The 15,364-nt window shown below is 38.6% G+C and overlaps 1 protein-coding gene across 1 annotated transcript; it reads right to left on the bottom strand.

The window, feature by feature from the left end:
- Positions 1-2,841: 2,841 nt before the first annotated feature.
- LOC139725744 (leucine zipper transcription factor-like protein 1) lies at positions 2,842-15,328 on the bottom strand. Its single transcript, XM_071636827.1, has 8 exons — positions 15,290-15,328; positions 10,546-10,673; positions 9,836-10,030; positions 9,148-9,202; positions 8,163-8,303; positions 6,122-6,280; positions 5,354-5,458; positions 2,842-4,514 (listed from the first exon to the last, which is right to left on the bottom strand). Exons 1-8 carry the CDS (start codon positions 15,290-15,292, stop codon positions 4,392-4,394), a joined length of 909 nt encoding a protein of 302 aa, XP_071492928.1. The 5' UTR covers positions 15,293-15,328; the 3' UTR covers positions 2,842-4,391.
- Positions 15,329-15,364: the final 36 nt, after the last annotated feature.

Below are 15,364 nucleotides of genomic sequence, written 5' to 3'. Positions count from 1 at the left end.
CACATTATCTAGAGTAAACCATAAAACAAACCATGATAATACAAGGGTACACAGAATTTTCAAGGTGTCTGTTTTCACTTGCAATAATGTAATCATAACAAGTAGAATGTCATAGTTCCAGAAAACACATACACTGTAAATGTACAGGCCTATTAATTTGAATACCACTCTTTCACTTTATGAAAATCAGAATGATTACTCTTTGCCTAGTCTTTTTGACTGAAACAAAGACAAATTCAATTGAAAAGGTAGAATCACAAGAAATGTAGCACTGATGGATGTAACTCAAAGAATACAAGTGTTCATAATACATAGTACAAGATAAGAATCTACCTTGTCTACTTATTAGTGAATATCAGGTGTTTATCAAGAGTGTAAATACAAAAACACACAAAAAGTACTGTATATCCCTTTAATTCAATTTGAGATATTTGATACAACTTGTATTAAAACTGCTGAAAAAAAAGAGAGAAAAGGATTAAAGTATGTGTGTATGTGATAAGTATTCTTCAAATCTAATCTTCAAAAATATTTCTTATGTAACAAGTGCAGTACCATTGAATAGAGTTCATTTTTCTTTTGATGTGATGATGTCACCTTAACAAATTTAAAAATGACATTTATCTGTTTATGCATGTCCAATTTGTTACTTGTACTTCCTCTCCAAGGTGCAAGCTATACGTGATGAGCAGTACATGTACATTGTTCCTGCCTTCTGAAATATGCAGTTATACTGGCAATATTTACACTGGCAATCTTTATAAACACAATACTCTCACAAAAATATTCCACTAGGTATCAATTCACATGATCTACATGTATGCAAGGTCAGACTGACTAGTGGCAGTACTGAGTTATACCAAGTCACACCTCTTGATATCACTCTTTCATAACACACATAAATATGTTAACACTACACAATGTAATTATAAATATTTCTGTGCCTCAAATACCAGCATGTGAGAGTAAAACAAAAAAGACTTGGCACACAACCATTTTGGATACAAAGCTGAAAAACAAACAAAAAAGACAATGGTAACAATGTCCGGCTGATTCATCTTACTTTCGATGATCACTGAGTGAAAAGTGAAAGGAAGGTGATTAATTCTGTCCCCAAATTGTTAGAGTGGATATCTCATTTCCTTAAATGTGCCATTTTCATTCAAGTACAAAGGGAAAGAACAAATATGAAACTTTCTAATTTTGACATGTTACCACTTGCCAATAGGTAACAAAGCCTTGCTCATTTAAAGTTATTCTGGATCATGCAAATGTAATACACTGCATTAATGGGAATTAGCTTTTGCACTTTTAAGTTTGGATCAGCTTTCCATACATTTTTTGTACAATCTTTTTTATTTATTATTATTATTTTTTCAAGCCCATGGTAGCCTAGTAATGATATGATTGATGCAGAGTGATTTCCATGCATCACACCTTTCCAGGGAAGGCCCTACAGTAACAAGCTCAAGTAGGATTCAATCACTTTTGGACTCTCAAAAACACATTCTCAATAATCTTCTCTATCATATCAGTCATTATCAGTAATCATACAGAAGTGGCATACTCTCTTAAAGGGATTGTATAGTTTTGGTTGAGACCTAATTTCAGGTTTCTAACATTTTTTGGTGAGATAATGAGAAACCTCTTATGAAATATGAAAGAGCATGTAAATCCATGAAGAATTCAATGTTCATTTGATGAAATTTGGTTTTAAAATGGCTGAGATATCCAAAACAGAGCGATTCTAATAAGTGTGGGACCCACACTTTATTACGATCGCTTTGTTTTACTTTGTTTTGGGATGTTTCAGTCATTTCAAACCCGATTTTCATCAAATAAACTCTGAATTCCTCTTAAAATGGTATGCTCTGTACTATTTCATAAGTGTTTTCTTGGTATCTCGCAAAAAGTTAAAAGCCCAATTCTCATATCCACCAATACTGTACTATCCCTTTAAGCTACAAGAGGCTCAGTTGCTTGGGACATTACAACAAATCATTTTCTTCCATGTAAATGAATACGTAGTTTCTAAAGTGTACATGTTCAATGCACTAGAAACAAAGTGAGAAGCCAATGTTTATTACATACTGAAACAATCTGCACAGCTGCCTTAAACACAGGCAGCATACGTTACTTGACATTACAACACAATTTCGCTTTCCTAGTCCGTTATCAAATATCTATAGAATCTAAAATATTTCCAGACTTAACCCGTACAGACTGATTTTGCTACAATACGCATTTCCCATAGACACCTGCCCGAGTATACTTGGGACTCGTCCTCAACGGGTTAATATGACCTTTGTCAGAATGCATACAAGCATTCACACATATTAGACTAACAAACATGTACAAAGACATTCTGATTATTCTATTAGCCTAACATTAATAACTGCTCAACTTCTGGCTAAATGGTTTCCAAATAGTATACAATTTTCATTTTTTAACATTAGTTCCTGTACTGCAAAGTTCACAGTGGCCTCATTATTGTCTTTGATGCTGCTACAATGTAATTCTGAACACACACCTCTGCTTAAAAAGTACTCACTCTGCCATTGGCTGATGAGATGACTGGATCACAGAAGACAAAAATCACACAATTAGAATATTCTGAGGGGTTGTTATAAATCATCTGCTATTTGAGGCTACATAAACCATTATATACACACTAACTATTAGCCTACATGTCATAACTAATGCACACAAAGAAAGAAGTCTGTGGTTTGCGGTTGTTTCCCACATAAAGAGTTGCAATCGCAAGTTACTTCTATACATGGCTAGATATTGATTTATGATTATTGGTAGTATCAAAGGGTGCGTTCGAGTGCTCTATAAAGTGAACCAAAGTGAACCGAACCAAAGCGTACCATACTGAACTGTGCCAGTTTTATGAGCATTCAAACACTTTGTTGAAAAAGCGTACCTCACAATTAATTTTTAGAAAAGGTCACACATTTTTGTTGCAAGAATGTCATTCACCTGGTGCTTGAACTACTTACAGCTGTCCTGAACAAAGAGAATGATGTCTTTGCATTGTGACGTATGTGCATAATACGCACATGCTTTACAAGGAACTTTTGGTACGCTTTGGTACGCTTTTGGAGCACATCGGGAAGTGGTCCACTTTTGGCTCGGTACAGTATGGTACGGTACGCTTTAGGAGCGTTCGAGCGCTCCTCTGGCGCTGGTACGGTACAGTACAGTTCACTTTACAAGAGCGCTCGAACGCACCCCATTGTTGCAGTAAACTGCAATTACTGCAACTCTATAGATGGCTCACATTAAATAGTAAGTATGCTGTGATCACACAACATGCAGTCTCAATGAGAGCTTGATTGCCAATACTTATGGACCTTATACACAATTCTCTTACCTCCACTGACAAGCTTGCAAAAATACAACAAATTGATGGCACTTCGCAGTGCTCACTCTCAAAAGCCATGAGAGGGAATCAAGACATCTTCACTCTCAACAGACGATATAAATATTTCATATTTTACTTTCTCCCTCATTCTCCTTATGACAGGCTGCACGTACAGGGTGGTTGACATGCTAAGGGTTTTCTGCTTCAAACATGGATGAAACTAAAACTGACAATGCATCATAATGTTAATGTTGACATGCTAACCACCCTTGAAGACCTGGGCGCATGGGAATACATACCATAGAGTGGGGAGGCTGGCCTGGCTCGGACATATTCGAGAATGATAATAATGAATTGTGTACAGCTTTATCACTGATGTGATGATCTCTATGTAAGTACACACACAGCCAAAGAATCTTGACTGGAGTCAGCCATTACCGATGAGCGTGTGCTTTGATGCAGATATTCGCTGACCATTACTAATACTATTTGTGGTTTTTCAACAATATGAATCCCCAACGATATGAATTTCAACTCATGAATCCCCTCCTACTTGTTTGTTAATGCTTGACCATGACCACAGATTCCTTCTATTGAGTAATGGGTTACTTTTTCAAAGTAAGAGTGTAAACACACACACACAGACAGACACGGACACACACAAATAGGGAAAAGATGTGATGAAGACAGATCTCCATCAACCGTAACGAATTCACATAAGCGCTGTTAAAGCCCTGTGTGTCTGAAATTTTGTCATCCAATAGGGTTGTACGCACAGAATGAACAAAAAATAAATACACTACCAGTGCCACCACCAGAGGTATTTACACCTTCCGGTGACTTAAATGCCATGACAGAAATTCTGATTGTATTTGCACATTTACAAGACATGTAAAGAGCAGTCAAATAATAAAGCTGTTTACCTCTCTATAACACCAAAAAATATATTTCCAATGTATTTTTAGCTTTGCCGTCTCTCTAGAATCTCTTTGGCAGTCCTACACCACACAGACAGCATGGGGCACTAGTCATCATCCTCGTATTTACGCAGCCGCATCCTCAGTTCCTTGATCTGATCATTCTTCTTGGACAGCATTGACTTCAGGTTTTTGTAAGCCCCAGTTTGACTGAACTTCTTTTCAAGCTCCTGACAGGCACATGACAAACAAAGTTAAGAAAAGGGTTAAAGTTGTACATGAGGAGAAGCATGCAATTACAAAATCTCTAGACAAATCAGACAGGATGGTTTTCGGTGATTCCTTCTGAGAGTGACCTTTGAGCTGCGATATCATTATGTTAAACAATAAGCTACTGTTTCTCTTTATGGGGGGGGGGGGGGAGGTGAAGTCTTGTTGATTTGATATAATGACAGTCAAATTTCAAATGTAATACATCAATGCTTAATATCGAAATGTGAAATGGTGGTGGAAGGTACAATTACTTCTTGAGTTGACAATGATACTTGACTATCAATTACAATAATCATCATGTATATCTTCATATGCTGTTTAACTCAAAAAGACAAGTCCTAGATAAAGAAAGCAGAGAAATACAATGCAACTTTGCAAGAGTGGGATTTACACAAAACAATACCATGAATTTGATACTTACTGCACAATTTGACGACACAACACTGCAAACAGGTATGTAAGCATGTATTTTAAACAGGAATTGTTTGTTCTTGATATCAACGATGACTGGTCATAATAATAAAAAATATAATAATGGCAATGAATAATCAATATATATTTTCCTCTTAATTTCAACCTTCAGTTTCGTCGGGTGCCCATGCATTGGCCGTTAACGCAATACAAACTGTATTGCATTAACGGCCAATGCACGGGCACCCGACGGTTTGAAGTAAATGCAGAAATCAAACAGAGAGTCCATTAATAAGAACTGTTTTGACAGTTCAATCTTTACATATACCAGAAAGAATAGTAAATTGTGATGACAGAATGAGAATGACATCTGGAATAGAAATACCTTTTCTTTCATTTCTAGTTGCTCCTGGATCTCCAGTAACCTATGCTTGGATGATATCAGGTCCCCTTCTAGTGCATCAGCTCTATCTGCACTCAGCTTCAGATTCTGTGAGGAGGATTTACGTACATCATTTTTTGTTTTTGTTTTTTAAGAATCAAAATTAGTGATTTCTCTCCTTGCCATGAAGATGATATACATTGCATTTGTGTATTAACAGGAGGCAATATTTCAGCATTTTTTTCAATTTTGCAACTATCAATTGATTTGCAAAATTTGAACAAAAAAAAAAGTAGTGATATATGGCCGATACAGTATTCAGTCTATAAACTTGTCTCCACAATCCATTAGTTACCTCCTCAATATTCTCACTGAAATGTATCAATTGGTGTCACCAGAATAAAACAAAAACCAAAACAAAGACAAGAGTATGAATTTGCACTGAATTTTGCACATCATTACTGCTTGAAGCGTGAATTTCAGGAACCGACTGGATAATATCCATCCCAAAAAATAACAAAAAATAAAAACAAAAATTATAACTGGGATTTGCCATAAACAAATATTTCAAACACAAATATTTCAAACACCATGTACTTATTAAGCTATTGACACTTCACTAATCCCTACTGGCGACCTTACATTTTAATACATCCAAAAAAAGAGAGCATTACATTACAACAGGTTCTCTTTGCTACCCTTAGATGTCAAAATTCATACACTATGCTAAACTAAGTGTTATTCTGAATCACATCTCCGTACCAAACTTACCTTTTCCATTTCAGACCTGACAGAAGCCATTTTATTCTCCATCTCGTCCATGTTAGCCCCACCAGTTGGGAGTTTTCTATTCTTAGCATCCCCTAACTCCTCTTGAGTTCGCCTAAGGTCAGCCTCCAGCTTGCTCCTGTCCTGCAGGGCCCCTGAAGCCTGTCGACATGGACACAGACATTCTTGCATTACACTACACTTTACAGAGTATCTGCTTGTGCTGCAATTACACCATGTTCCTGGAGGCCATGGCAGTCACATTTCAGACCACCGTGGACGTACCGGGATGGATGTGAGACAATGGGGTGAGATGGGATAGGTTAACTTGACATGACGTGATTGCCGTGGATGCCGTGTCAGATTTTTAAACTGTCAAAAAATTTACCAAGGCAGTCCCAGTGCTAATGAGGAACCTTGTAGGCCTTAATAAAACGGGGTAAACACAACCAAACACGACGCCACGTAGTAGGCCATAACAAAACTTGGAGGGGGTCCGTAGTGGGACGCGATGGAAAATATTGATGATCTAGCCTGACCAGCCTCTGTGAGAACAGCACCTGATAGCTATGTATTCACTGGAGCAAGGACTGGAACAATCGAGACTAGTATACTGCAGCGGGAAAACAGGAGAATGTCTCATCTACCGACGACACACTGCGTTTTGGGCAAATGGGGCTGCTGTGGCTGCCGGGAACATGGTGTAAACACAGCATTACATCTGGACTCCATTTCACAGAAAGTTGTTATGGCAGCAGCTCTTCCCGCAAATGGCAAGTGTCATGGTTATGACAAGGATCCTGCTTCCAGATTGATTGCTGCTACAAGAAGTCGCTATACTTGAATTGAATTGAAATTGAATTGTAAAGGTGTTTTATTCATCAATATCCATTGCAGCCCAGAGGCTGAATTACAGACATTGTTAACAAAGGAGCATGAATACATTAAAAATACACACAAGATACAGCGTAGCAATGAAAAAAAAATGCATAGAACAAAAATCAATCTTATTCATCTTAACCATTGCACAATGAGATCAACCTATAATACAAAACAAAAAACAAATATTACAATTACAATATCTAATATCACTATTCTCAATTATTATTAAAAATAGATTGAGTTTATGTTAATTATGTATGCTGGTCACTTATACTTATTGATACTGATGTTGTTATACAGCTCAAATCAACACATTTTACACAGCAAAAATAATCAGTTTCATTAAAAAATGTACTATTTTCTCACAATCTTCTCTTCCTAAACATTAACTCTCATATCAAAATATATTCAATCTACACACAGCAAATTACATCCAGCAAGAATCACCATGGCAATGTCTGTTATAAAATGAGACCCTGTATTATGATATATACAGGGATGGTGCAGCTAACCAGAAAGCTCTCTGGAGCAAAAATGTCTGTAAATTCAAGCGGCATCAGCATATACACTTGAAGCTGCAGACATTTTTGCACACTAGAGCACAGATTAAAAATTGTATTTCATAAGTTTCTGTAAAATTTAAATTTGACACATCATAGTGCCAATGAATAAATCAGAACATTACGTAACTCATGTCGCACAAAAAGGCAACCTTTGACAAACTTGATGCCAGCTTCTTGAGCATGGATGACCTAACACACCCCTATGCTTAGATTTAGCTGTTTACACACATGCCCTCTCAGTGCTCTTCTTTGACAAGACTTAGGTATGTACAAGATGCTACAATCTTTTGGAATGATTATGATGCAGTGTAAAAGTTTGACAGCCTAACCTCATTTTCTGCTAATACAAAGTAAAAGTTGGCAAGCCCTACAGAGTACTAGGGGTGTACAGACAAGGAACTGACTTTAATTTGCCTTTATAATCATCATGCATTTTACATAACACCCAGGTTTATCACTTTTACCTGGGTGTGGCCTACTTCAATCATACATAATATAATGGCACACCCATGCAATGCTGAACAACTATGAATTTGGCACACAATATGCTAATTTCAGTTTACTGACAGAATTTGTTAACAAACTTCTTGGATATTTACCTTTGATTCAATTTGTGTGAGCCGCTCTTTGAGTTTGTTATTCTCCTCATTCAGCCGTTCAATCTCATTCTGTAGCAGCTGGACTCCACCTGCCTCCATGGGGTCCAGGCGTTTCAGTTCAAAGGTTGGCTTGGAGGAAGACTGATTGAGGATGGCAAAAAGACATTGAGAAATACTAGATGATAACATCATGCAGAAAAGGAATAACAAATGACAACAGTCATCTATCAATCAAATAATAATTACACAACAGTAATACTCCTAATGTATCATACCATACATAATTACAGTACAATGCATATCACATGAAAGTAAATTGCAGTGTTCATATATATAGTTTGTTTAATTCTGAATATTTTGCCCTCTCCATCCCCCCGTTTCCTTCCAGTTCCCTTTGTGACTGTCATTACATACTGGTAGCTACAGGTCATGGTAATTACATACGGTTTTACCTTCTTCTCTTTTTTTTTGCCCCTGGCGGACCTGTTAACCATGTCACAATCTACTCTTTTCTTCTCCTTTGTTTTAGTCTGTACATTTTGTTTTGTTTCTTCCCTCTGTTGAATTGAAAGTGCTTGGTGACTTCCTATGCAGAAACATTTGAAATGCCGAACAAATAATATTAGTGTTCTTTAAAACAAAACAGCACAGAGCAAGAAACTAAGTTAAGTGAGCTTTGTGCTGGACAACTCACGATTCATCTGATATGAAGTGTTGTCAAACTATGGGAGAAGGAAGAAGGTCACAGAAATTAGAAGCTAAATTTACAAAATTGTTGAGCTTTGCAGTGCATTGACAGCAAAACCCTAACTAACTGATGACATTCAAAATCATCTCATGATAAGTTCCTTTATATCTTATTGAAACAAATCCTGATGTATGAATGCCCAGAGCAAAGATAACTTGGCAGATGCAATCCTGTCATACATATGATACTGAATTTAGATGTGAAATAATTTGCTTTAAAGATTTGAAATGAACTTACAGCAGATCCTGAGAACTGCCTCTCTTCAAACTTGGCAATCATTTCAATCAGCTCCCTGCAGAAAATGGAGAGAATGAGGTTAAAAAATAGATACAATGAGACCCTAAAATTAGAGAATAGAGGAGTTTACTATATACATGTACATGTATTTCATGAAAACTGCTACTATTTTCTTCAAATTAATTGTGTGCAGTGTCATCATACATTGCAATAGCTTTGCAAGTAGTGCTAACTGCACACTATCTAAGGGGCCAAATGTAAAATCATCACATCTAGTAAGTTGGATACTTTGCTACAATGATGACGATTTGCATTGTCAATGGTAGATATTATCATCATGACTAAATGGTGGCTGCTGAAGTGCTGCAATTTCGATTCCTACATCGAAATTAATACCATTCATGCCATAGACCATCATCTCCTGGTCTGGAAGTGAGATGCACAAGGGTACATCATCCTCTAGTCCGAAGAACTCAGACTGCCCACAAGTAGCCAGCGGTTTAATAATGACCATGACATTCATTTCTAATCCCTACGTCTATGTGTGGCTATCACTCGATATATAACTGGATGTTGACATTCTGACTGTCTAAACTTGTTAACATAGACCCAACAATGAGATGCACTCTCTCAGGTCACACATCTACTGGTGATAAACCCCAAAAAGGGCATGGTAGGGGCAGGGCACCTGTTCTCCAGTTCTGAGATGTCAGCCTGGAGCTTGAGATGCCACTTCTCTGCCTGTTGGAAGAGTTGCCTCAGGAGGAGCACATTGGTGTGGGAGGTGTTGATGAGCTCCGATTCGACCTCCCCTCGGACCACTGCCTCCAGCCCGTCCAGTAGGTCGGTCACTTCATCCACGGTGAAGGTCTCATCTGTTAGTCTACATTGGGATGCGTTGGAATTCATTTATGTTCACAAGAATTCAGCAGACAAGTACAACATTCTGCACTCTTTTAACTATTAACTACATTCACAGTCAACCCTATTCTTCAAAGCATGCAGCTCTCTCCAATCTGGGTGCACAAGATGAGGGGCATTTTTAGGTATGTGCAACTTCAGAGTAGCCTCCAGCTTCTAAATTAACATGACAGTGTGGAGCTGGCTGACGCATGCATGAAATATCTGACGATACACATGTTGGGATAACACTCAGTGAATCAATACAAATCCTAGGTGTAAAAGGCTCTTAGTTATGTTGCATGCTTTCTACACCATGATCATTCCGGTGTCATATAACTGTTTCACTATCGAAGAAAATACCTACCAGTAATCTTAACATATATATCTTTTTTAATATTTGTACGGAGAAGATAATTACATCTCTTTTCCTAGATGAATGTGATTTTAGTGCTACCGTTGAAGGGATAGAAGGCGGACATCACTGAAGCGTCTTACCTGCTGTCTTTTACATCCTCAAAGCATGCCTCCACACTGCGCAGGTTCTGTATACGTTTGTAGTTGGCAAACCTCATGTAATTTACCACAGTGGTGTGGTGATGCTCATTCAGACCCAGCTCACCTGCCTGTGATATAATAGCAAACAAGATTTCACATATCATATACAGTGTATACAGTAATTTATATTATTTAGGTACCGGTATCATCAAAATTTGGGAGTATACAGCGTACAAAATTACATTTCATTCTACATCATTAACTTTTTCTTTCCCCTTCACCCACCTTTCCCAACCTTTAAAGGTGGCACATATCACACATGTAGGAGAGTGGATCGTATCACCGGGTGCTTTTTTTTCATGGCTCTGAACTCCATACTCAGAGGATAAAATTTCGGCCAAAAATAGCACCAGTTATTCACAAAGTCCTGAAAATTACGAATTCTACAAAATCATGAAAATTATTCACTCCGATTTTTTTTTATAATTCTGGACACAATTTTCGTAATGGAATAGGCCCTAATCAACGTCTTTCGCACATTGTCCTTGCACCAGAATCACAATTCATACCCACAACTAACCTTATACATTCTTACCGAGCAGGCAACAAAGAAAAAACTGGCAAATGGGGCTCAAATTTCATATTTTATGGTAAAATGTCAAACTTGACGTTTTTGACCAGTTCACGCGATAAAACCTTGTGATAAATCAACATCTTCTTCTAAATCTGAGGTGAAATGTGAATTTCTTAGCATTTTTACGTCACATTTTTGTGATTTTGGTCCATACAACAGTCAACACTCTGTGAGGCTAATCCACAAAGTCCCATGCGTAATGAATAGGTCTAGAGGTCATTTTCAGCTTCTATAGACCTCTAGTCTGTGTTTTATGGTTTAGAATTTCTAGTCTTACGACTTAGAGTCTCATAAGTACAGGTAGAATCTATAATATTACGGATTCGTTTTGTTTTTATTGAAATTTAGAATAGATAATACCTAGGATCTATAACCCAAACTAGACCCCCTAAATAATTAACAATACATAAAACCTAGTGAAGAAGGCGCCTTTTTAAATACTAGATACTCTAGACCTACTTTGTCTTTGTTAGTCGATTTATTAATATTATTTCATTGTCATTGCGAATGTCACTGACAATGAACAGAAATAAATTTAGAAATAGAAATTGAATTGAATTATGGAATCTGCAGACTTCTGCATGCACGCAGAATGCAGTACAGTCAAAACGGGTAGGTACAAAAACGCCTATCACTACACAGTTGCTAGTTTGTGTGGCTAGCCAGCTGTAACGTTTAGGGTCTAGACTCGACTCTAGCCTTAACTACAGTTGTATACACAGCCCTGTCTCACTAACCAGTTCCATGAATTCGCATAATAATTTGTTGTTTTCCATCTTGCTAGGATGGGCTCCTGTAGATGCATCCCACCAGAAGCTTGTCACTTCCTGGTGAGTTGGATAGTACACCAAATGTTTTCTGTGTAGTTCAAGTCAAACAAAATTTCTTGAGCTTTGAGATTTTGTACTGACGTAAATCGCTAGGCCTCGGTGCTTATTTTCCTTGTCTGTATTTGTAAATACATCATATCCTTCAACTTTAATCAGTTCATGCGATACATTAAGGGGTGCCCGATTTCGGATAACTTTACATATCATAATTACTTCTGGGTTGTGTTCTCCACAAAGTACTTGCAGTTCATCCATTATTGTTTATAAGAGAGTCTGCATTAGTATATTAATACCTTGACTTTGTTCTGATGATTGTGCTCGACACATGTAAGCTCTAGTCCTCCATGGGTCCTCCATTATTATGGCCGAGCCATTGGGTCTTTGGAGACCCGCCTACTGCTCCAAATACTCCATCTACTTGAATGTCATTATCATCGTCTATGTAGTGTGGCTTATGTAGAGCTGAATCCTGAGTGCTTTCCGGCAAAAAGCTCAATTTTAGGTGCCAATTTTTTGGGGTGCCTACAGCAAAGTTCAAGGCCAGGCCAGTGCCCAGGTCAGGGTACTCCCGGCCGTTCAACCAGGCACGCGTACTTCATAGCTTACAGGCAAGTTGCACGCGACTGACAAGGTTACACAGAGGTCATGCAACCCAAAGGAATCAGGAATAGTGGAGAAGCCTGAATAATGGATACACTTCAGAAAACTCTTTCTAGGTTATCACCTTTCAGCAAAGATAAAAATCCTAGCATTCAGGATGGGAATGTAAATGATTCTGAATTTGATGATGACACCTCATCAGAAGTTGTATTGAAAGAGCCTACAACAAGCCATCACCCGGATGTTAATAAAGGGCCTGAACGTACGTATGCATCTAAACGTACCGGAACCAAGAAACAAGCCAGTTCTAAAGCAAAACGAACTGTAACCTTTGCCGACTCAAGCAACCATGGCCGCGATCAGGAGAAAAGAAAGGACTTAGGTCGTGCACGTGGTAAGAAGGGATCAAGCAAAAAGGACATATTTATCTGTGAGTACTGTAACGAAGAGGGCATGACCCATATGATTGAGTGTGAAGCATGCGAGAGGTGGTCGTGCCTGGATTGTCACCATGTGACACTAGACATGTATCATTTCTTCACTGACGATAAGAACAGAGCCCACTGGTTCTGCAGAGATTCAATTGCAATTGAAGCAGCAAAAATCAGAATAAGTAGCAAAAATGTAACAAAAAACCTATGTAACAATGTAGAAAGTGAATGAAGGAAACCGTAGAGAAGATACTGAAAAATGCACAGGAAACAATGAAAGAGATGGTGAATGATGGAGTTAAAAAGCTCAGAAAATCTTATGCTAATGTGTGTAGAGATCAGGCTGAAGTGGATGCTAAGGTCAAAGGAGGATTACCAAACCCTGCAATTACTGTACTACAAAGACCTAAGCCCAAGGGAAAAGCAAACAGCACAACTGATACTGATAGAGACAATTCTGATGAAGGTAACTTGGACTCGAAATATGAAGTCAGGAATGTTGTGACTATGACTACAATGGAGGAGATCATGGACAGAGAAAAGAGAAAGAATAATGTTGTTTTCTACAACATACCTGAGTCCCAACAAGAACAACTGCACGACAGGGTTGCGGAAGACAAGAAAGCAGTCCTAGACATCACCAAAAATGGCCTTAAAGTACACAACATCCAAATAGTTAAAGCCATTCGCCTTGGAAGTAAACGGCAGAGTAAGACGTCAAAACCCAGAGCCCTTCTGATCCATTTGGAGAGCCCACACATGAAAAGCGAAGTACTGTCTGCATCTAGGAGGCTGCGACAAACAGACAAATGGAAGGACACATACATATCCCCTGATATGACAAGACAACAAAGGGAGGAAGCTGGAAATTAAGACAAGAACTCAAGCAGAGGAGAGAAAACGGGGAACAGGACCTTATGATACGTCAGGGAAAAATTGTGACAAGATGGAGGAAGAATCAGCCAAAAAAGGTGAAGGGCAACAGAGACAAAGGAAAGCCAAGTGAAGCGAATCTTGAACAGCTTATATGGGAAAGTCTGGAGAGAAGAAATGCCGTTATAAGATGGCTAAGTAATTTCCAGCTTGCTGATTGGTCAAAGCGTACTACGTGATCATTCGCGAAAAGTGTCTATCCCTGCACGCCTGTGGGATTTTCGCACACCCAAATTGTTTAATGCACGATTATTCAGCACAAGCTGGGATAATCTCGGAGAAAGCCTACTCTGAACCATTTTCCAACGGTAAGTACAATTTCAAAATCTTTGATATTTGATTTATTTCATTATTTCTTTCTCATACAAGGTATATTCACCTCGTATTTGAAATTACTTAACTTAGCCATCTTATAAAAGGAATAACGCATTTTCCCGTCGTTGTTCAGCGATATGCAGTGCACTCAAGGTTTCTTCTTCGCATGCACACTCCACACTCACCTCTGGCTCATGTGGAGTGCGCATGCTCAGAAGAAACCTCTCGTGCACTGCATACTCACTAAACAACTCCGCGAAATGCGTTATTCCTATACAAGCCTCTTCCTCATGAACAAAAAATTCAGCACAACATGGCAGCCATCAATGCACAGCACTACACATCACCCATGATTGTTAGCAACACACGACAGTACCATCCAAACAAGTTGCTGGCAATTCCTACCAGGACCCAACTCTATCGGAACTCATTTTTTCCACGCACCGTAAGGTGTAACTGCTTGGAATGGGCTTCCTAAAAACGCCCCTGAAGCCACTTCATCTGTTCATTGGAGGCCTTCAAGGGAGCTCTTCCACTCAGCATCTAGACTGAGGAACTGGATTTTTACTCGAACCATTTTTAATGCACCAACAAGCATGAACTGCAAATGAGTACCGAAGTTCAACTCCTTGGCACTACATCCCGACTTATGGATCCTGCTGAGTATCTTCGTAGAAGTAGATTACAATGCCTCCAGTCGGTACAGCCCTGTCGGTGTACATCGACAGGAACGGGCTGTGTATAGACTCTAACGTTCGACTCTACCGAGACTATGTAGAGCCTAGAGAGGGCATCCGGCAGGTAGGGCAGGGCAAACCACGCACCCACCGGCAGCACAAGCAGCTAGCACTAGCACTATTTAGCAGGGAAGAAGAAGGGCATAGAAGAGGGTCGTCAACACATGGGTGAAACGTCACACAAAATCAACATCATAACAACTAAACGTATCATTATTTTAGCATACAAAAAAAAATAGACAACGATAGCAACATGATACCTACCATTATGTCTGAAAATAAGCCTAGATCAGATTCGATGGTGTATGGAATGATTAGAACGATTAGCTCCCCGGAGCA

The sequence above is a fragment of the Diadema antillarum genome, unplaced genomic scaffold (genome assembly GCF_040938485.1).
Source record: "Diadema antillarum isolate AM-2024a unplaced genomic scaffold, OU_Dant_1.0 seq00000059_RagTag, whole genome shotgun sequence".
NCBI classification, from domain to species: domain Eukaryota; kingdom Metazoa; phylum Echinodermata; class Echinoidea; order Diadematoida; family Diadematidae; genus Diadema; species Diadema antillarum.
Note: the sequence above shows the minus strand (reverse complement) of the source record. Positions and strands in the feature narration are given on the sequence as shown.

Coding starts and splice junctions, on each gene's coding strand:
- LOC139725744 (XM_071636827.1), bottom strand. Junction 10,031..10,545: donor GAGGATGTAAAAGACAGCAG/GTAAGACGCTTC, acceptor ATCCCAATGTAG/ACTAACAGATGAGACCTTCA. Junction 5,459..6,121: donor TCAGGTCTGAAATGGAAAAG/GTAAGTTTGGTA, acceptor TCCTCCTCACAG/AATCTGAAGCTGAGTGCAGA.